Source organism: Pezoporus occidentalis, unplaced genomic scaffold (genome assembly GCF_034315485.1).
Source record: "Pezoporus occidentalis ecotype Australia unplaced genomic scaffold, CSIRO_AGI_Poc_V1 ctg36, whole genome shotgun sequence".
In the NCBI taxonomy this organism is placed as follows: Eukaryota; Metazoa; Chordata; class Aves; order Psittaciformes; family Psittacidae; genus Pezoporus; species Pezoporus occidentalis.
The window spans coordinates 1028288-1052589 of NW_026915591.1; the positions used below are offsets into that span (position 1 = coordinate 1028288).

At 38.8% G+C, this 24302-nt stretch overlaps 1 protein-coding gene across 3 annotated transcripts in view; it reads right to left on the reverse strand.

Annotated features, from left to right (window-relative positions):
- BRF1 (BRF1 RNA polymerase III transcription initiation factor subunit) overlaps positions 1 to 24302 on the reverse strand; it is a 178415-nt gene that overhangs the window by 103015 nt on the left and 51098 nt on the right. For 2 of the 3 annotated variants that reach the window (XM_062630701.1, XM_062630700.1), the window contains one exon: positions 5839 to 5870. The exons of the other annotated variant lie outside the window; for it this stretch is intronic. In XM_062630701.1, the coding sequence (XP_062486685.1) occupies positions 5839 to 5870 (32 nt within the window). The remainder of the gene's footprint in view (positions 1 to 5838; positions 5871 to 24302) is intronic. 3 annotated transcript variants of the gene reach the window in all.

Below are 24302 nucleotides of genomic sequence, written 5' to 3' on the forward strand. Positions count from 1 at the left end.
ACTGCAATATTTTAATCAGATATTAAAATTTCCTAAACTTGATGCAACCACTAGGTTCAAGCATCAACAGCTAATACAAGAGAGGCGGCAACCTCTGTCAGAGGGGATATTTTGAAGTATCTGCATACCCTGATAGTTTTTACTGCATTATTTTACATTCTGTTCACATTTAACAAAGTGTATAAACATATGGACCTGACACTGAATTGCTGATTTTCTTTTTTTTTTTTTAAGAGAAACAAAACTCAGAACAAAACAAAAAATCCCAACAAAAACTGAGATGCTTCAGCAGGAAGACATCTTTCTGACAAAACTTTGCTCACCAAGGCACTGCAAAAAGAAAACAACTGTTTTTACTCTGAAGTTTTTACAGGAGAACTTAAGATTCTCAAAGATGCTATCCTTTACCAATAGTTAGTTTCTGCTCTTATTATAGAAGACTGTATATTAGTTAAAACATGCATTTGGAGAAGGAATGGCATCCAATTATTCAGTTACATCTTTACACAAAGATTCTTCCACTTGTTATACCCTTTGCCCTTCACAGTATTTTTTGGAGACAGTGTCTTTTCATTTCACATCTGTCAGTCATCAGATGCTGATTTCAAAGGGACAATTCCATAAGGACTTTTACCCTTCCATAATTTCTTCTTGCTTTCACATCATGCCTGATGTGTTCACAAATTCCAATATACTTCCACTTTTAGAAGCAACAACAAATTCTTTGTTTCCACCAACACAGGATTTCAGCTGTTCATCAGGCTAACACCTTCCATAATTTTAAACTCTCTTTGGGAAACAGGGAATCTCCTATTCATACAGTTCCTAGGTCACTTTATCTTGTGGACAGTAGCAGAAAATAAAGTTGTCATCATTGAAGGAAAGTTTTTGCTTCACCCTAAGTTCCATAAATTTATAAATCAAGACTCTTTTCACTACAACCAATTTCCAAAAAGGCCTTTCAAGACCATGGTGTGGCATTCTGGGAACATGTTACAAATGGTGATGATGGTTAAGGTATTCTTTCTTTTAGAAAGACAAAGACTGGGCAGTTGGAACACGATGAGAATTCACACTGTGAAACATCCATGGCTGCTTGCCTAAATAATTAAGCAAGCATGAAAAGCAAATGAGTTTTTAAGGAGAGTGTCTGTTGCTGGGGAAAGAGGCACCTGTGGTTATTTGATTCATTATTAACATTTCTAGTACAGTAATGCCTGAAGGTCCCAACCAGGTTGTTTAAATTAACTCAATCAACACAGTAATTTGCATAGGGGCAATAAAGGCAAATGAAGTCAACATGATAATAACTTTAACAAAGGGTATTAAAAACTAAAGCAAATGAATGTAGTCTTAAAAAATACTCTATTTTACCCTTCTGCACACAAACTGAAACTTTTTTTTTTAATCCATATTGCAACCAGAACATTCTTCTAACCTCAAAAGACAATACACAAGACTACAAACACGTACCAAACTCGGCTTGTGAGAGTGCAGTTCAAAGAGACACAAATCAAAATTAAGCAGCTTCCTCTCATGCTATGCTTTAAAGTGTTGCCTTCAGCCTGAGGACTCTGCAGGGACAATCTACTTTTGCTAATCACATACGGGGTAGTCCTAGAATTCTTCCTCCACCACCACAGCAGTACAATAGACCATTATCATAACACATATGCAAGGAAGTTGGAGTAATTTACAACAAGGATAGAAGAATCAGGTAAGCCAATGCTGCCTTCGGAAAAAACAAATAAAGCATCCAAAATCTCACAATAAAAATCCTTCTGGACAAGAAACCATTGTTACTTGACTAAACAAATTGAAGGTAAAGAAATAGGGAATGAGAACTGTGTGTTGAAATGGAAGAGAGACCAGCGGAGGACTAGACCAAGCAAGTATTGGTTACTGATTTTTTCTTCCTGTGTAGTCTCTTCCTTTATCTAGAACTGTAGCACAGTTCAAGCTGGAATGGATCTCAGCAGGTCTCCAACCCCAACCTCCTGCTCAGAGTAGGGTCAGCTACAAGAACAGACGAGGTTCCTCAGAATCTTGAAAACTTTTGATTGACAGCAACTTCAGAACTGCTCTGAGCAACCTGTTTCAAAACTTGGCTGTCCTCATGGTGAAAAACCTTTTCATGATATCAAGTCAAAACATCTCATTTTAATTTATTATTATTGTTGCTGCTAATCCTCCTGCTGCAGACTCCTGTAAAAAACCTGGCTCTGCTTAACATCTTCTAAGTATTAGCCTTATTTAACAGTAGGACACATCAAAGGCACACTAAAAATTATATTCTACTAGGCTAACTGGAGATCAGAGCACTGCAAACACTTCTTCCCAAAGTCTTTTATGACCACATTGCAAAGACCATGACCCTGGAGATGACAAGAGTCTAAAAAAAACGTGCCATTTCTGAGGATGAGAAGGGCAGCATTTCACCACAGCAAGATCAAAACCTTAGCCAAATACTTCTCCAGGTGCAAGGAATGAGGTGCTCAAACAGATGACCAGCCCTAAACTGTTCAAAAGTTGGGACAAGACTAGACAAGCTTCTCAGGTCTCCTAAATAGGCAAGGCCTGTTGCTTAGATTGGACTAACAAAAAAGCAAACCAAAGGCCTGATTACAGACCTCTCTAAAGACTATATTTGCAAGTAAAATGCAGTATCTGAAAATATTAATCAAATACTTTCCCTGTCAGAGACTGATGACTGATCACCCTTCCAACTCAATCAACATGCAGCATGGCTGATCTGCACAAGGAAGGAGCCTGATTTGGAGCAGTGATCTGGACATTTTCAGATAATACTTTAAAGTCTAAATGTACCAGAAGCATACTGAATCTGACAACACTTCCAACAGGTTTCCAAGACATAGGATATATTTCACCTGAGGATAAAATGGGAGAAAAAGTACCAAGGAAACTGCCTTTACAATTAAAAAAAGGCAACAACATTTGGCTTTTTCCAAGATGACATCAATTTTGAAGCTACAAAAACTATTATGAAATGTAGCAGTTCTTCAGTGGAACAAGACAAACTCCCACATCTCCGTCATCAGCATAAGAGAAAAACTGACATGACTTCTTAAACAGACTGCCATTAAACAGTGAAAATTAGTCTCCTCTGTTCTGAGTTTTAGCAGTATAATACTATTCTAAAAGTATTAAACTACAGGGGGCAACTTTTTTTTATTCTTTTATGGGGAATGGGGGACCAAATCCCAAAGCAACTCAGTGAAGACAGAAAGAGAGGTTGGGCAAGTAGTAGAGACCAGAGCTTGAGAGGCCAGTCTTACGGTTTTGTTTTGGGATTTTTTGTTTGTTTTTAAAAAGCTAAACAGATCAACAAGAGATAAAGAACACAAATATATTAGGTCATTAAACAAACCTGAGTTACAGGTAACAGCAGATTCAAGTCTTCTTCATATCACTCTTACTTTTAGCTACCACCTTTCTTATGTTGTGATCCACAAAGGGCGTTAACTCTCCTAGGGCTTGCAAGACACTGCTTGAAGGTCACTGATGTGGAGGGTGTCATCAAGTGGGATGCAGAATGGCATTGCTAATACTGCTTCCAGCTGCAAGATGGCAGAAGGAAGCAATGAACGGTCTTTTCCATGGGCTTTCATTTATCTTTTTTGCTGGTAGCTAGAGTTACAAAACTTACTTCTTGTTTTGCTTTTAGATGAAGCAATGCACAAAAGGTTGTTCCACTTGTTTTTCCACCCTCAAATGAACTGAAACCTATTTCAAGGTGTTCTGTAACTCACTCAGTAGCCTCCATAATGACACTTGGTAAGGATGTTTCATTTGGTAACTCTCTTCCAAAAATCCCTGCAGTCAGATGATTAGCAGCCCTGCAGGTCCCATCACCTGTCACACAACCGAGCTGCATCAAGCAGAAAATGCTAAAGAAAGAATCTCAAAATCTGCTATTAGCATCTAAGCAAGAGTTAGTGAGTGAAGCTCAGCCGTAGCTCATTGCTTAGACTTTCAGATGTGACTTTTTCCAAAATTGACACCTCTCTCACTTCACCAAGAACAACAGCTCCCTGGACCACTCTGCCCCATTTTGTACAGATGAGTGAGCAAGTTAAATGTTTTGGAAAGATAATACCACTGCCATTACTACTACTACTGCTAACAACCCTTGTTTTCCTCTAATGCCATTCACATCCCAACTTCAGGATAGGAAAGCTGCCCTTGAAAAAAAAGAGGCACTTCAAGGTAGTACAGTACAATCTAATGAGGTAATTGCTTTTCTTTATTTAGGCACAAAATCTGTGGGCAAAGGCTGATCTAAAGCAGAATCTACTGATGCTTTTTGCCTGGGCCATAAACATCTTGCCACCAAGTTTTTGTTGAGTTGTTTGGTGTTTTTTCGGGGAGAGAGAAGGAGGGCAGAACATTTTGGTTTGGCTTGTGGGGGGTGGTTGCTTGGGGGGTTTTTGGGAGCTGTGGGGCTTCTTGGGTTTTTGGTGTGTTTTGATTTGGGGAATTTTTATTTGAGGGGGTGGGTTCGTTGGTTTTTTTTTCCAGTTGTTTTTGTTGTTTGTTTTTTTGTTGGGATTTCTTTTTTTTTTTTGGGGGGGGGGAGAAGGGAGGGGATAAGGAGTGGGGAAGGAGTAAACAAACTCCAGGTGGAGGAGAAATTTAAGCTAGAACCTGAAAACTCATTTCTAAGTTCTTCAAAGTGAATTTCTGGCTAGCTAAAGTTAACAATGACATTTAACATTCCTGTTTTCTCAGATTCACCTTAAAGAAGCTATAAAGCAGAGCACATCTTAAGTCTTCACACAGTTAAATACATAAATACAGATAATGATACTGAAATTTTGCATTTTTCCTCTTTCCCTACTATTGATCTATTCCTGTCTCTCCCATCTCTTCAGTTACCCCTCTTTAACGTTCTGGTCCTCACAATCCCCAACTCCCCAACTTTTCCAGCTGGCATATACAGAGGGGGAAAGACAAATTGTTCAATCTTTCTTGTCTGTGCTTGCTGACAATACTTTTTCTTTTACAGATACAATACTGACTCTTCTTCACATTGTGTGACTATTCTTTATATTACTGTCATCACTCTATTTCATAACAATCACCATGAAAAATCACCAGTGTTTAGAAGGAAATAAACCTCCCGTTCTACACATGCATTATTTGGTTATAAGTAATCAAAATAATTCAGTAACAGTTTAGAAGAGAGAAAAAGTTACTCTTTTTTTAGGAATTAAAGATTCATTTGATTATTGCAATTCCAGCAGATTGCTTCAAGCAATAAATAGTCTTTACAGGGATGCCATTTACCAAGACAGCTGGGAAGACAAAAATAGATGCAACTAACCTACTCACATTGTATGTAAAACAGTTGTAACATGGAGAATGAGCATAAGAGCATATGTCATTAGAGCTTTCTAATTCCACATACAGAGCAAGTACGCCTTTCTCTCAAAATAAATTTTATAAACCACGTCTCTGTAGTGCACTAATCCATTTAGACAGTATTACCTACCAAAAAAAGCTCTTTCTGTTTTCAACAACTGTTGTTTTAAAATTGTGTAGCATCTGACTCTGCCATTGCAGTGGCTCTGAATCCTGATGAAAGGATCATACTAACTCTCAATGCATTATATGTAGCATTCAAGGGAAAAAAAAATAAACTAACATTTAATTTTACTGAACAATTACTCAGATTTATAAACCCAGTGATTTTCCAAGTCAGAATTTTTAGAGAGAAATTAAAACATCCCAAACAGCCCACACTGACAGCTCTTGGCTTGCAATCGATCTTTAACAAGTCAAAAGTTTCAAATAGTAATTAAAAAAAAAACAACTTACCTGAAGAAGGTCACTGAGGTCAAGTAACATGTCTGTGAGGACGTCAAGGAATATACATGCTTGTTGAATGTGACACTGTTTCTTAATTTCATTAGCAACCCCAAAAAGGAAGCAATAAACCCAGGCTTAACTGTCAAATCAAATACGGACTAGGTACTTTGATGCACCACTTCTGCTAAGACAGCACCCAGTTAACAGTTCAGCCCCCCAAAAAATTCTGCCAGCACCTGCTGCATTTACTACACAAGCTGTCCATGTGAAGTGATGGTCTCAAAGAACAAGCCAACACCTTGTGCGACTTAAAATGCTCACCGCACAAGGCAGCTTAAGAAAGACCCAATGATAACAATAAACCAGATACCTGCATCAAGATAGAATACTCTTACTGCACTTCATTTAAGAACATAAAGTATTATAAGTCTCCTATGCCACGTTAGGAGCACAGAATCCCAGAAAAACAGATAGAACAGCAACATAAGAAACCTGCAGTAAGTTTCTGTTGTCCTCATAGAAGAGGACCTGTCAAAGAACTGGGAAAAGAAAGCAGCTTTGGCCACTCACTTCTCTGACCAAGCAAATCAGCTGTTACCTATGAGTTTTCACTCCATCCATCATATCCTACACTACTGAAAAAATATTAGGTCACCATCTACTACTCGTTATAGGCACCCTTGGAACTCATAATAGCTAAAACCAAGCCAAAACCACTACAGGTTTCCATTAGATTGCTGAAAGCAAGCACACTGATAAAAACATTATCTTGACAATATCTAGAAAGAAAAAAAGCAAGAACCATTAAGCTTAAGGTGCAAAGGTAGTCTTCTCACTGCAGTCAAGGTAAGGAACACATGCTGGATCTCCTATCAGCTACTCAGGTGTGGTTTACATATTGTAAATGGTTCCGGTTTTACCAATAAAAGGAGTGTCAAGATAAAGTGTGAGAGAAGGAGAGTGAGGCAGGCAAATAAAATATGTATGTGGGTGTGTGTGTGCATTTGTGTATGTAACACTGTGTTGCGAAATGCAGTATTAAAAAAATACAGGGACGTCAGTATAGTTTGGTACATCACGGTAATGCAAGTATTAGCGTATGATGCTCTTGAAGTATGCCAGAGTAATAAAGCACACTTTCTTCTAAGTATTATTAGCCATGGAAGAATAATTCAGATAATGTAATCAGTTTATACATAAACATTTGCCTTGTTAAGAATTTTTATCCTTGAGCATTTCTATCCTTACTTTGCATTTGAAATTGTATGAATTTAGAACTCAAAATTTGTTATAATATCCAATACCTTATGTTGTTATTTGGTGAAAGCCAATTTTAGCATTAAAAAGACAAAGCATAGCTAGGTATTTATTTAGCTGAAAACTCAAGATGTCTCTGAAAAAATCCAAAATCTATTATAGATAGTATTATGCAAGACATTAATCTTAAATTTTAAGGCAGTAAGGAAATTGTTAACAAAATCAATCTGTAAAATATATAGCTTAAATTTACACACAGCAATATTGAATTTTATGCAACTTTTTTGTCAAAGTAGCAAGAAAAGAGAAAAATGGAAAAACTTTAACAACCCAGTTGCCAAGAAACCATAATAATTGTCAGCTCATCAAACCAAGCTAACAGTTCAGCTCCCCAAAAACTCCTGCCATCACCTACTGCATTTACTACACAAGTTGTCCATGTGAAACCATGGTCTCAAAGAACAAGCCAACACCTTGTGTGACTTACAATGCTCATGATACAAACCAGCCTAAGAAAGACCCAATGATAACAAAAAAAAAAAAAACCAAACAATTAACTGCATCAAGATAGAATACTCTTATTCTTATTAAACTCCATTTAAGAACATAAAGTATTATGAGTCTCCTATGCCAGGAAAAAAATGCTAGGGAAAAAAAAAATGCTAGGAAAATGCTAGGGAAAAAAACCACCTACCATACCAATTTTATGCTTGAGACATCACAGAATGACTTGGGTTTGGAGGGACCTTAAAGATCATCTTGTTCCATCCCCCTGCCATGGGCAGGGACACCTTCCACCACACCAGGCTGATCAAAGACCCATCCAACCTGTCCTTGAACACTGCCAGGGATGGAGCATCCACAGCTTCTCTGGGCAACCTGTTCCAATGTCTCACCACCCTCACAGTAAAGAACTTCCTAGTTTCTGATCTAAATCTCCCCTCTTTCAGCTTAAAGCCCTTCTACCTTGTCCTATCACTACATTTGTAAAAAGTCTCCCACCAGCTTTCTTGTCAGTCCCTTTAGGCACTGGAAGCTGCCCTAAGGTCTCCCAAGAGCCTTCTCTACTCCAGGCTGAACAAGCCCAACTCTCTCAGCCTGTCTCTGTAACAGGAATGCTCCAGCTCTGACCATCTTTGCAGTCAACTCTGGACTTGCTCCATGAGGTCCACGTCCCTTTTGCTGAACTGTGGATGCGGTCTCACAAGAGTGGACAACAGAAATACTCTAGGTCTGAAAATGTTCCTAGATTCTACTGACCTGAATTGTCAGGTTAATCTATGCCTACCCTGGGATACCTTCACCACTGAGATAAACTAAAATGATCACGTACATCTGATAGATTTCATCACATTGGGGGGGGGGGGGGAGAAAAAAGAAACACCACCACACACACCAGAAGGAGCTCAGAGGTTGTTGGGGCACCAGACTGAGCAGCTGAGTCATCCTAAGGTCTGTCTGCTATCACTGGAGACAGAGAATGAGTTAGAAAGAACATCACTGCCAAATGCTAACTCAGATCTATAGGTGAGCCAGAGAACTACTTTTCTAACCTAGGCATTTCAGTTACAGCCACAAAATCTGCATACCAAAGAATTCTCCATCCTCCTCAAACCATTAAAAATACTTTAGTGGAAGACCTAAACTTAACACATTACAAATGCTCAGGCTTTATTACTGTAAGAAAAAGCACCTCTTTGTCCAAGCCACAAGAAACAGAGAGTATTGTATGCATTTACAATGACATGAGATTAGAGCTAAGAAGCTGGGAAATTCACTTGCAGGGTTCAGGCAACTCTGAGGCAATTTAGTGCTACACTATACGTGTTTTAACATACATTTGCTTTGCTTCTTAGAGAAATTAGTTCAAGTGTCCACTGAAATTGTAAGCAAAGGTCACATTAAAAATGTGGCATTTCTGGACTTTATTTAAGATAGCCTCCAGCAATCTCTCCCCCTGATTAGGCATGTAGCTGCTACAGCAAAGCAAAAGCAAAGGGGAAATTTGAGTCATGCAGTAGCAATGGGTTGGCCTTTACTGTGAATATTGTGAGCACAATTATCAGCAGGAAGTAGTTTTAAAAACAGGCAGTTGTTTTCAAACTCTTTTTCAGAGTTGGAACAGTTCAGGAGAACATACAACAGCTGAAACCAGCAGATAATACCTAATATGTATTCAAAAATTATACAATCATAAGATAAATGTTTTCTTTGAGGCTGAAAGAAAACAGTGATAACTTCACGTAGAGAGATTGCTAGCACATGGAAAAGTTCTCTCAAAGGGATAGAAACCTACTGATATTATAGATATACACATACAAAATAACAGGACATAAACACAAGGAGACATAAATGTGCCCAATTAAAAAAAAAAAAAAAGGCATGAGCAGTTTCAACTGCTTTTCCTTTGCTGTTCATTCTTTAAGCTGATTTCACCAAGGTAAGCAACGACTGTCCATCAAGCAATGACTGTCCATCACTACAAACTTTTAAATCAAAATGAGAGGAGTCTAAAGGTTTTACTTCAAAAGATTTAATTCAAGGGAATCCTTTGACCAACGTGATGCAAAAGGTCAGACTGAGTGGCCAGAACACTCCCTTTCTGCCTTTATAATCTGGTAATCTGTGGATAATGTGAGAGCACCATGAATCACCACAATGGTCTCATTCTCAGTAACAGAAGAAACAAATGTTCATGATGAAATGAATAGTATCAGAAACTTAAATCCCAAAATACCAAAACAAGTGTGCATTTGTATTTCACACAGACCTACATTTTACATATTCCAGCAGCCCTAAAGTACTTATATGAAGCAAAATCCCCTTGGTTTTCAGTACTAACATTTAGCAGGAGGCAAAACTGCCATTTGCAAATATATTTGCCAGTGTATTTGCAAATATAGAGATGCAGGAATAAATTGTGAAAGATGCTTTTAAAATAACAACTGTCATTTACAACAGAGTCATTCCCCCTCCTAATAAATAAATATATAAATCCTGATTTAAATGTCTGATAATTTACAACTCTCAGGAAGCCTTCAAATATTACTTCATGCTACTGTGTCAGAATTCTTCCACCACATAGCATGCCCTATCTGGGAGATACAGGCACATGTAAGCAGCACCGAGAAGACAGTCTAGTATTTATATCAGTTAGTTTTCCTCAGTTAGCCTCAAAATGTTTTTGGTATGATTTGTTTTGGGTTTGTTTTTTTTCTTTTTACTTATTTTTACAAACTTACTACAAAATCAGCCATACATCAGAAAGAGGAGTAATGCCAAGGAATCTTGACTGCACACTCTTAAGAGCCATGCTGTCCACTACTGAAGCGTCACCTTTTTACAGTTGAAGCAAAAATGCTTTCTGATTTTAACACAAAAAGCAGAGCAATTAAATATATAAAATATTTAAGCATAAAGTCACACTCTGTACTCAACAACAGCAAACCAGCTGGCTGCAAACAAAAAAGCAAAGCTTAAGAGGAAAGCTGACTGAAAAGTAAAACTAATTTCTGTGTATTAAAACAATTGTTTTTCAAGTCCTAAATGAAACAAAATAATTGCAATTTCAACATTAGGGTTCTGTATAAGCTACGTAAGAGATGGAAATTTCCCAGAAGCACTTACAGTAACAAACGCACAAAGATAAGACAAAAGGGAGGGTGGACATAGAAGTGGAGTGATATCAGGGTGAAAAACTAGTGACAGCATTTGACTGTCCCTGAACCCAGTTTTTCCCCTTGCAGATCAACACCCAATTCACAAATGTCCCTTTCCATATTTTCATACACCAAGTGACTTCTGATTATGACTTACTACGATTATCTCTCTGCTGCTTTACAAACTTACAAACCGTTTTAATTAGCAATTAACTAAAACTGACAGCACTAATTGTTTAAAGTAAATACTTCTCTTCCCAGCAACACTGAACTAAAATGATTAGAAAATAAAAACCAAAACCAACTCTTTTGTAGAAAACTCATTTCTGATACCTCTAACAAAAGCTTTGCCTTGAGGCTGAAATCCTACAGAGCCAAAGTCTCTTAAGTCTGCAATTTTGTCTGTACACAGTCCACATAGCACAAGCCACACTCGCGTATATAAACAAAACCCAGCATTTAACAAACCGAACTGGTAAGCACAAATGCCAATTTTATAAAAAGCTGTCTTCATTTATGTGTACATTAATGCATGATTAAGTAAAAAAAAAAACAAGCGCATTTTGGTCCATCCTCTTTTGCACACAGCTGCATGCCTAAAGCTTTTCCTTAAACTGCGTTTTTCTATATTCTGTATTCTAAAATCCAGAGCTAGGGACAAAAGGCAGTGCCACACTCCTTCCCCAGGTAAATCAGGATGTTTCTCTAGTAGTTCCCTTTCAGCACGTGCACTGTCACCATCTTCATACTTAAGACAGAGTTTTCAGCAGTAATGCATAGAGTCATAGAATGGTTTGGGTTGGAAGGGACCTTAAAGATCATCTAGTTCCAACCCCCCTGCCACGGGTAGGGACACCTCCCGCGAGACCAGGATGCTCCAAACCTCATCCAGCCTGGCCTTGAACACTGCCAGGGATGGGGCATTCAGCATCATACAACCACTTAGGCAGATTGTTAAAAATGAGACAGGCATTCTGGGCTGCATTCAGCCTGCCTGATTTCATGGCATTAACTGAAAGGGTTAGAAATGCAGTGTTTTGGTTCACCTAAGGTCTGAATTAGCCTTTGATCCGAGTTCTCTTCTCCTCTATCTCCAGTGACTGTACACTGTAGTCTAGGGCATCTGGGCTGTTGACTGGCGCCATAGCCAGTTAGACAGGATGGATCCAACCCTGAAAGCTACATTAGCCTTCAGACTCCCCAGTGCACATACAGTTCAGCCTTTACTAAATTAATGCTGTAGCTTTTCTTCATAATTGCGTTCAGAGGCATTCCCATTTAGAGGTACACTTTCAAAAGCATGCCAGCTGAATATAGCTGAATACGCAGCAAGTGCTCAGCACTTCTGAAAATGCTGCCCTTAGAGAGTACAATCTTCAAAGGACTGGGGCTAGTCTGTACTCCTAGTGTTACTGACTTCAAGTAAATAATCTCCTGTATGGGATATTGCAGTTTTTACATACTCGCATGTAAATTTAACACAGCAGAACACAAGAAAAGTAAAAAAACCACAACATTTTTTTCTTCCCAAAATGCTTGTACACTTAACTCGAATTATTCAGTATATCAAGATGGATCAAATACACAAAGAATCTTTGTACTAAGCTACTGAAAGAATAATCTAGTTAGCATATTTGCTTTGGGAAAAGAAAAATTTAAGCATAGAATGAAAATGTAAATATTAATTTAAAAGTTTTGAGACATAAGGTTAATCTTCAACCAGGATGATGTGACCATGTCTAAATAACAGTTGGCTATGTTCAAACAACAAAAGTCTCCAAACAAGAATGAGAGACCCCCTCCCCTCCCCTGAACAAGCACTGGTGAGGGAACACAAGAGGTTGCTAGGAGAAGCAAGGTTTAAGGAAGAACTTAAAAGAAGAGCAGGGCTGGCAGACAAGAATGGGGAGAGAGGCACCAGGAAAGGAGCAAAGCTCAAGCTGCAAAGGAAAAAGAAACCAGAGTAAATAGTAAAATCACTGCAGAAAACATCCCGTGTCTAAAGAGTTCAAACACAAACAGGTATGAAATTGCACAGTCCAAAAATTTGCCCAGAATGACCATTTCATATCAAACTGGGAATGAAAAAAAGTGCAGGTGTAAAGGAGGACACCAACAGTAAAGATTTAAGTAAATGTAAAGTAGTTCAGTTCTCTCTTTTCCCTACATATAAAGTCTGCAAGTGTTCTGACTTGTACCAACAGTGAAAGTTTCACAAAACTCAGAGGTACAAATCTGCAAAAACTATTCTGAGATGACAACTAGGTATTCAGCATGGCAGCACCACACGCATTTGGAAATGTGAAGCAGCTGATTAGAGAGAGAAACCAGAAGCAGAGAAAAATCACTGCCGTCTTACAGGTGGCAAAGGAAAACCAGCACTGTCATGAGCCTGGCACTCTGCTTTTCAGAAAAATCCAAAGGGAATACAAAACACACCACCAACCAAAACAACAACAAAACAACAACAAAAAACCCATACAAAACAAATAAACCAGAATAACCTCAGCCCTGAATTGGCTTGATTCCTGCCCATTACTAGCCCCACTCTTGGGCTGCTATTTGTGCAGCAATGTAGCAAACCAGCCTAGGGAACTGTCTAAATTCTAAAATATTTTTTTTTCCTTTTCTTTTTTTATGCCCCATTTTCAACTGGATAACTCCCCACTTCACATGCAACTGCACAAACACCTGGGTTGATAGAAGGCAAGGATGGGCTGAGGGAGGACTGAGCAGGCAAGGACAAAGCAAGACAACTTCTTTCTGAAGCTATGCCAGCTCATACTGTCTTAAAGCATTCATCAAAACTAGAGCCTGAGACAATCTGTCACTCATCCCACCTTCTCAAATTCCTCTTTAAAGTAACACTGTTTGCAGAGTTCTCCCTAGTTTATTTCCAAACACAAAGACCTACCTTATCTGAAAGAGAAACCTTAAAATAAATAAATAAGGACCAAAGCCTGCAGAATAACTGCTTTATAGTAAGCCAAAATCTTATAAAACTGGTAACACCTTCCTTGTTTTAAGTACATACATGGTTCCTGTGTGAAACTTCATTACAGTACAGCTCTGGTTTATCCACAGTAAACACCCAGCTATCCTTCCAAAAAGTAGCATTATAGCGCTCAACTAAACCAGAACAAAACCAAATTCTGTAGATACAGAATGTTTTACATTTTTCCATGATAGAAGGTAAGCTCTACATCTCTGCTTTGATGCTAATGCATTGGTATTAAGTGCTCCTTGGAGAATTCTCTCAACAGACCTTTGCTGGGATGGGAGCACAGCAGCTGCTGTACCCAGCACTGGGACATGGCAAGAATTCACAGAGAAACTCAGATGCTGCTTTCCTGCCAGTATCAATGAACTTGATTTATCCATGCACAGGCATTATCTAGTATCTTACATGTAAAACAGTGCCACTCATTAGAAAGTTCGACACCAGAGCCTTTGTTTTGAGAAAAACAAAGAAAATGAATTTCATCCCTGCTATTCTGAGGCCTTTAGCAGGAAGTACAATAATCAGATGTGTTAAATTTCGCCTTCTCAAAGGCCTTTAAGAGATTCATATCAGCATATGTCACATTACACAATGACAGAATAAATCCCTCTGTATCAGATGCCTAAGGCACATAACTGTAGAAACCTCTTTTTACCTTGACCTGGATAGTTACTGCCATGCACAGGAGAGCCCCTGCCTTCAGACAGCAGGCACTACATGAGTATCTGTTCCCTAATTCCTGTCGATGAGAAAACCTCACCTCTGCAGGCGGGAAAGTTCCCTACATTCCCAACCACCCTCACACCTACAGCACTCTGTAGGAAAATACTGGGTGTAATGGATTTATGGCTGTAGCTGGCTCTCTCCTGGGGAGAGGGGTGAGCAACGCTTCCACAAATGCTACCAAACTGTTAATTGCTAAGTCTTGTAGTAATCAAAGCAAGTTTGATTAAAGGCACTACAGTAACTGGCAAGCTTAAGCACAACATGGATCTGAAAACTGGGTGCTTTGAACTAGTTCATCAGCAGTGCTTGGAAGTCAGGACAGCACACCACTTTTACACTGGTTGAACTCCTCAAAGCAGCCAAGTTTAGTCATTCCCAATAAATTAATAGGAAAACATGGAGCTAAACTGCTGTACTGCATTCACTGCATAGAAAAATCCTGCATAGGAAAAAACCTATGCTTTTACTTTAAGAAATGCCTACTCTAAACATAAAAAAAAGGATGTCTACATGTTCACTGCAGAAGAAACCTACATACATCATACCAGCAAAAAGGTATACAGAATTTTATTTTTATTAAAGAGTTGCATTTTCTAACCTGGGCCTGTTTTATGATACATAAATAGGAACTTATCCCAAATGAGTTATTATTGTATTGTTATGAGTTAATAAAGCATTTTACGAAATGTAGACCAATGCATCTTGCACAGGCTATGCGTTAGAGTACCACTGCAAGACTGTTCAAGGGAGGTTTATTTAGCAGTATGGACTAGATAACTAGAGACTAGTTATTTAGTAGTATGGGAGGTCCATTACCTCCTTGGACAGCTTTCCAGGTATCTTGGGATATGGTAAGAGAAGCAACTGAGTTAGCATGTTTGAATTTACCAACCTGTGGACATGACACAATATGCAGTCATGTCTTCACTTCCACTTCACAGCCATGCTCAAAAGAGGTATTACCCTTCGCTGTCACTGGCAGGGCGAGAAAATACCTTTAATCCCTGAGAGCCCAACTGAACAAGACTCAAGAAGAATTAAAAAAAAAAAAAAAAAGACAATAAAAAGAAAAAAGAACTGCAATAGCTTTTAAACTTTAAAAATATCAAACACCAATTTTAAAAACCTTTCAGGGCTAGAGACAAGTGATGCATCATACTTTGAAATGGATACAATTCTCAACATGACACATTCCCGTTCAAGGGCATAACATACTGTACTTTCAATTTAAAACAAATTTATGTTTTGGAAAGAACTGCCCTTAGAAAAAGATTAAATTTGGTCCTTGAACAAGTATAATACAGCAGGTGGAGGGAGGAGTCTACTGTTATGGAAGAGAGATGACATATCTCAGATTTCAAGGTAGCTAACTTTTCAGAGTTCCATTACAAGAATAAATCTTTGAGATGATCTATTGAGCAGGGAAAACACAAAGTGTATCAAATGCCTGTGGCTGTATTTTATCTATATGAAAGGCTGGGAAATACATGCTTCCCTTTGGGAATCAGTTTTTCCCAAGAAATTGAAAAGCACAGCCCAGAGGGACTCCAGGCTGTGCCTTAGGACACTAGGCTTCTGTTTCCATTTTTGCCAGTGCCACACAAAAAACATTTAATCATTCTTCACCATGTTTTAAAGTTTCCCCATTCTTGGTAAAATGCTGTGAAATCTTCCGATTACCTTATCATCATAATACACATCTAACTCTGGGGTTCTCAAGTCTCTCCACAGGGTCAGAGAAACAAGCTTTCAAATTATTTCAGCTGTAATGTCCCAGTAGGTAACTAACGTTACAGTCAACAACTGTTTTTCAGACCATTTCCTTGCCTTTGAAAGACCCAAGCTATACCCCATCCTAATGCAACATCCTGCTGTAACTAGTGAGTTTATTATATGCAAACCAACATAGAAATTTGTCCCCTCATGCAAAATATGCAAAAGGGCTTAAGAGCTAAGTTACATCCTGAGCTCCTTATAATAAAAAGAAATGCAATGCATATCACAGACTGAGTCCACCCTTTCAAGTATGCCAGTCCTAATTTTCATGCTTCTATTATCCAAAACACGTAGCTAAGAAGCTGTTAAAACAACTTTAAAATCCTTTATTCAGTTTAATATTTAATTCAATTTTGCATCAATTTGCTCTAAAAGCATGCTGTAAATACACTTACCACTTTTCATTGTGAAAATTATAAAGCAAGCATCAACTTGTTTACTGGTTACTCCTCTTTATCAGGGAATTCTTAAGAAGCAAAAGGAAAACCCTTTAATGGGGTGAGGCATGAGAGGGAAAAGGAGGGTAGGAAGGGGTCAGAATTCTGACACTGATCTCTTACTGAAAACTCAGGTATTCGGTAAGCAATCTGCTGCAATTCTTCACTTGCCAGGGATTCTGCAATTCTGTTGGCATTACTGTCAGTATTTCCTTTACTTAAGTAGGAACTCCCAAAGCATCTGAAGACAATGTTGCACGGCATCAGTTGGTGAACACACTGAAGTTAATTTACTTGCAAATTGCAATTCTCACATTCTTAAAAGTTAACAACCTTCATTAAACGGATTTAATCAAGATGGAGAATGAGGAATATTTTCCTGAAGTGTCATTTTAAACTTTTATCCCTGTATTATCTTCTTTTGAATGCTGTAGCAATGGCAAGCACTTAATCTCACATCTCTCTTACAGCACAAAGACTGCTTCATTATCAGTTTTTAAGAAGCTGTAAACTTATCTCAGCTGCTGGAATTCTTCATGAGAGAAAGAAGAAAAAAAAATAAATCAGTAACGACATACATATCATCTGCCTCTGGGAAAATAAAAGCTGCCCGTGATATGCTGGGAAAGATCTCTTTAGACTTATATCACACAGGCTTGCAGTAGTTCTATTGTAACCTAGCGGCGTAATTTCAAGTAACGTTCTGCAATGCACTGACGGCAAGCTCCTAAAATACAGCTCTGCTCTGAACAGCCACTGAGAACGCTATTGTGGGTCTTGTGTTTACAGCTGCTCACTGATGGTGTCGTATTTGCAAAGCTGTCAAGAAAGATGATAACTCTGTTCCCACCACTGAGATTTATAAATTCAGCCTAGGATTCCGATAGCAAGCTCAGTACGCTACCAGAGCTAGTGAGCCTGCAGAACATGCTCCTCTTCACAATTGTAACTGAGAACTCAAAGGGGTTTAGCCAATATACTTGGAAAAGTACATTCCAGGGTCTTGACAAAATCAAATAGGAGACTAGGATGTAGAACAAGACTCCTGCACTCTGGGAGGCAGCATTAGATGCACATGGGACACAAACATATCTACATCATACTACTGCCTTCATGAGCGAGTCATTTTCCTTCCCTCCAGTGCCTCAGTTTCTATGACAAGAAGATGGGCATTGTAATACTGATCTTCCTTATAAAAAGGTGTAAATTCTACACTTCCATCACCAGGACTTTCAGCTAGGAGGAAAGAAACTGGAGTTACAGTTCTGCTGCCAGAACTGTACATACTAGAACAATATAACCATATATGATACATATAAAATATATTAAGAAAAAAAAAAAAGAAACAGAAATAACCTGAGAGAAAAAAGCTGAACTAGGTATACATCCCCCTCAAAGCCTGGCAAGTCACCTACAAAAGCTTCCATTTGTTTGCTCTTCTCCCGGCCCTACAATACTTGCATTTCAGACTGCACAGCAACAAGAGCTTCAAAAAGAGAACAGGCAGGGTTCAGTCCTGATTACCCTCTCTGCTTTTAACTCCCCTTATAGAAGTGAATCTGGGTTTTTCACAACTCAGGAAGAGGCTTTAGTCACCAGCCACAGGGGAAAAATAGAGAAAAAAAAAACCACAGAACAAAATAAAAAAAAAAAACCAACCCAAAACAACCCACACAAAACCACCCACCACCCTATATATAGAAAAAAGATAATCAATGAACACCTGTCACTGTATCACCCATCAGAAGACTCACTGCTCTGGACTCTGAGCAAAGAGAAATTTTTACAGGGCACTGGCTAAACAGTTAAACTGCCAAATGGGCAGTTCAGCTGCACCTCCGAGTAACGTGTTACCTATCAGAGCTTTACATGGCACCTGAACTAACACAGGATCAGGGGAAACTGGTGCTGTGGTGACTGCTGCTTATCTTGACTTTAGCAAAGCTGAAGCTATGGTGTGCCATGGTGTTCTTAAAGCCAAATTGTTGAGACATAATGGTCTGGCCTGCTGGCTAGGAGGCAAGCATAAAATTGGCTAGACTGCCAAGTTTAAAGGGCTGTGATTAACAGTACAAAGTTCAACAAGGAGACAGTTACTGCAGGAATCCCTCAGGGACGATGCTGTCTCAATCAGAAATGAGACAGCAAGGCAGAAGGCACCCTAGGCAAGTGTGTAGATGACACTTAGCTAGGGGAGCAGTCAATAAATCAGAAGGTGAGGCTGCCACTCAGAGGCATCTCAGGAAGTTGGAGAACCGGGCTAACAGGAGCTGCATCTGTCTTTGAACTTCCTCAAGTCTCACACCTGAGAGAGTAACCCCTTGCTACAAGTACAGGTGGGAATGATCAGTTAAGGAACAGTTGTACAAAAGTAGCTGGAAGTCCCACGGACAGGTCAAGCAGGGGTCAGCAGCATGCTCTTGCAAACATGTACTGAGCTGTGTTAGCAGAAATGCAGCCAGCAGCAGAAGTGGTTATTCCCCTCTATTCACTACCTGCGAGGCTGCATCTGGAAAGCCGTGTGCAAGTCTAGGTTTTTAAGTACACTTAAGTGTACACTCTGAATGGCTGCAGTGGAGGGCCACTGAGGTAGTTGAGGGGCTGGAGCATGTGATATATAAGGAAAAGCTGAGAGAGTTGGGCTTGTTCTGCCTGGAGAAGAGATGCTTTAGGGGAGATCTAATGCTGTCTTTACCTAATGAGCAGGTATAGAGAATATGGAGCCAAATCCTTCTCAGACACACAACACAAACAGAACAAAAGGCAACATATGCAAGCTGCAGCAAGAGAAAACCTGGTATTAGGGGAAAAAAAAATAAAATCTTTGCTTTGCAGGTAGTAAAACCCAGAGAGAGTATGATGTGTCCGTTGCCAAAGACAACCAACACTCAACCAGAGCAGGGCTTCAGCAACCTACTGAGCGGGTCAGCAGGGAACTGGACAAAGTACTTCCAACCTAATTTATTCTACAATCCTACATAGGGCACAGGCTTTCTGGATTGTTTCCCGAGTATTTCACCACCTTCAGATACACTGCCTATATAAACATTTCCCTGTAAGTACGACATCTTGTTTGACTGCTAGAGAGCTGCTAGAAAATGCTCTGTATTCTCTTCTCTTCGATCCTAGAACCTGTCAGTAGGGATGACTGCTGGGATGAAACACTTCTGTCAAGATACTTCTCCCCTTCCCATCCCCCAGCTTTTTTTTTTTTTTTGATGCTGTCCTCATATTTTGGATGCTACCTCTCAGCCAGCATTCCTGGCTCCCAATTGTGCTCCCAACTTTTCCAGTTGCAACAGGAGGAAAGTGACCAGTTCACAGCTCTGCTGGGAGGGCTGCCAACATTATCAGCAAAAAACAAGGACTGAAGCATTCTCTTGTTTCATCATTGAATGACTATGAGAAACAGCTGAGACACTTGAAGCCACCAGTTCAAAGACTGAGGAATGAGTACAAGAGCAACCAATGCTTGAGTTGCTTTCCTCTGCGACAGTAAGAGCTTAGTGTCTAAGTGGAAGATAATAAATATTAAATTGAACATTGACAAAAATATTTTCCAACTTAAAAACTAGAATCTGAATATGCTGGAAATAATTATTGGCAATGAACTGGGTCCTCCAGATGTGACAAGAATGCAGTGATTTGGGAGTCCCTCAGAGACAGGAGCACAGATGCAGTCCATCTGTTGCATTCTCTAGAAGACTGATCCTTTAAGGACCAGAATTTTTTATACAAAAAAGAAAATTCAACTTAGATTCTGCAGAAATTAGCAGCACTCATGTGGGAAAACCAAACTTTCAATTCCAGATAAACACAGAATACAGCATTCTCTGATTTCAGGTACTGAGACACAACAGCTGAAACCTCCAGATGTCTCTTTAAACGAAGACTTCTTCAGTTATGACTTACATTATTTTACATTTGTTTCCTTCTTTCTCTGGAGACTGAGGATGGCCCAAAAGTGATTTCAGTGGCAAATTTCAAAATAAGTATTCTTAATTCAGACAACCCAGCTATTTCACCCAACAGGAAAAGTGGCAGGAAAGCATCTATAATCCCACAACCTTTGGAGCTGAATAGGCAGAACTTCATTACCCTGAAGCCATGGCTTCATTAGGGAGGGGAAACAAACAAACAAACAAGTGTAGTTCTAAATCAAGTTAGCTCAAAGAGGACAAAATCCCTGCAAAGCAAGGATGCAGTGGTGCTTTCACAGTTACTAGCAAGGTCAGGTAAACTGTGACATTTTCTCCAGTCTAACTTGAAACACCAGCTTTTTGTTTGCTCTAGAATCATGCCAAACATTACAGTACCTGAAATGATAACAACTTTATCTCCCCTTGGAAAGTGCAAGGCCGGAAGTCTCTCTTACAAGCATAGTAAAAACTTGAAAGGATCAATTATAGAAGAAAAAAACTTGTAAAACAGATAAGTTGAGAAATTCTTCTGACAGTAAGACAAAGGCAGTATTTGGAGTTCTGATTTTTATGTAATAAAGACTTTCACAATCATGTTGCTGAATATGCATTTTTACTGCACAATTTTCTCTTAATATTAAAAGGATTAGAGCATAAATTAGACAAATTTTTCTGTTCATACTAAAAGGCTTTTTTTTTCTTCCAGTCCATATAGTACCCCTTTCAAAATTTGCTTTCCATCATGCGTAGTTCATATATAACATAAAATACATTGTTTGCCATTCCTTCCGACTTACCAATACAAAAGGAATCTGAAGAGGACACCAATTTCTATTCCCTGTTAAGACTTTTTTTTTTTTGCAGACAAGCTGCTCCTTCATTGAAGAAACATTTATGTATCTCCATTTAAAAATAATAATTAGCAAATCTCATAGCACTTTACCAACACATGTAGTCAAAACATCAGAGACTACTGTTTTTCCTGAACTTGAAGGATGTTGAAAACTTAAATGTTTCACTTACAGCTGATCTAAAGATGAGAGCTCCACAATTTATGTTTTATTGTCAAATGTTTAAAGGATTAAATCTAAATAAAATACATAATACACAAGCTTCAAAGCACACGTTATCTTCAACATCTTATTTCCAATTAGCAAGTCAAAATAAAGAAGGCATGGGGAACATTTGTCTTCAAAAGCAAAGCTCTGGAAGAAATCAAAATTTTGGTTGGTTTGGGTCTTATTTAGGGCTGCTATTTTCCCAGACTTCTGAAACTGAGTAAGATGGAAAGATTATTTTCTCTCTCTCAAAGGGGAAAAATAGCAGACATACCACCATGTGACTATTATATCATTTGTACTTGCAACAACACTGAGCCAGTCTGGGAGTTAAAAGACATTTTCTTTTGCCTTCAAGGAAGGACATGGACTTGCCATGAAGACAGGCTTACAGTGAAAAGGTTAGAAGAGGCTCAGCTCACAATTTTACTTGGCACAAGATTACAAAATACTGAAGACCTTCCACTGAGAAGCATTTCCAGTATGAAGATTCCCTATGAAGACTGTATCATGAAGCCAAAATCCTAGAAACAAACATCTGAAGAAACAAGACAGCTCTTGAGAAGTACTTTCACCAATTTTTAAAGGCCTTATACTTTATTAGGAAATAAGAAACCATTATCAAGACCAGTTCCAAGATATGAGGACATGCCAGGTATGAGAATGAATCCTGTTTTTCCAAAACAAATTTGAGAGGTAATATTGTTCCTCTGATATACCTTCACTTTGTTCTTATGACATCAAAAACTACAAGACAAAAAAAGCTGCATAAGAGACTTCAGAATATGATGAAAGCAAACACAGCTTTAGAAGACCTGAAGCTAAAATAACATTTGCAGATAGCAAGCACAGGAAGTGCTTATAGGTCTCAATGCAATGGCTTTTATTCACCCTATTTTGCATTACTGATCTTAATTAAACTAATAATGTGAATTTGTCTTCTAAGGCAGCATTCTTACTGCATTAAAAAGCAAATACACAATCTTCAAAATTATTTTAATGAAGGAGAGCATTTAATTTTCTAATTGACTTCTAAAATATTAAAATGCAGACAACATTAGCGACTGCTACAAGCAGGAATATTTTTTAGTGACTGGATCAAAAACATCAGTGATAATTGATCATATTTGCTATCAGGATTTATTTAAACAAACCATCAGGTAATGCTTTTTCCTTTTTTCTTCTTTTTTTTTTCTCTTTTCTTAAGGGAGGGGTGGGCATGCAGGGAAGGAAGGGGAAGCGTCTCCTCCACATCCCACACCACATCCAGCATATCCTCTGACAAAAGCAAGACTGTGCTACACAATGACCAGCTGTACCACACTGTTTTTCATTTAGCTGGTGTTTGCAACATCTTGGCTCCCATCAGGTCAAAACACCACTCAGTTATAATGCTGGTTTTGCTGACATAAGCACCAAAATTTAGATGCAAAGATAAACTTCTGAATTAAGCAGAGAGCCAACCTAATTATTTCCTCTTTTAAACAAGCTTTAAGAAGATTGTTAAATATTTATTTTCACAAGCATGCAAGGATCACTGAAGGTCAAAGACATAAGAGGTGTGATCCCCATCCCCTTCCTTATCGTCCCTCCTTTGTATTTATATTTCACTGGAAACAGGCCTCTCTGCCATCACATTTCCCTCCCCTCATCCATCACCCAGAACTTATTGTGCCTTTGTTCCCCTTATTAGTTCTCATGTCTCTGCCACCATGCTTCAGAGCATCGCCTCCTGTCAGTGCTGCTGGTAAGCAAGGGCTGCCCTTCGTATTTCTAAACCCAGTATCACTGATGCCATTGTAGCTCTCCTGTTTCTTTCCTTTTTTTCACCTTTACCATGAGAATGTCCCATCAGTTCAGAAACCACAAACTGGAAACTAAGAGGACAGACTGTGCAATTAATTTTATTCATTATTTTACTTAATGCATGCAATAACAGACACTATTACATGCATTAAAAAGCTGTCTCAGATGCTCTAAGTATTTCTGCATTAAAGAAGGCCCAACAGGGTGATGGAGAACAGAACTGACAAACAGTAAACACTTCTACCTGCCCATAATGTAATTTAAGCCTGCAGCAACAAAGGCTCCAGTGGACCTAATCCAGAAGCCTATAAAGCCTATCCCTTCCTCTCAAAGCCAGACCGTGATGTCCAGTTTTGTTCCAACACAAAGGTATGATGGGCAAGGACAAAGGATCTCCAAAATTAAAAACGATCTAGGTGCAACAGCTCTACTGAATGCAAACCCCATGGTTTTCAGCAGTTGTAAACATCTATGTGCTTTAAGAACTGCCTGAAGAGAGACTTGAAACACTGTTCTGTAAAGCAATAAAGTATTTCTGAAATCGCATTTCAGAAGAGGATTATCTTGACCTTTTCTGGTCAAAATTTCCCTTAAACGAGGAAACAAGCAGAGCTATCAAAACCAGCCAAAATCTGTAATCTTGATAGGCCACCCTGTGACCCTGTCCCCCTCTGTCTCTGCAAATACTTTGTTTAACGCTACATTATCAAAGAGTTGACAATTTGAGGCACCTGCTGGGTAGCATCTTCCCGAGAGGAAAAAGCTGGTCACTCCTCTACTCAAAAGCTGGTGAGAATTTCATCAGCAAATTCAAGGGAGCAGGATCACATCTC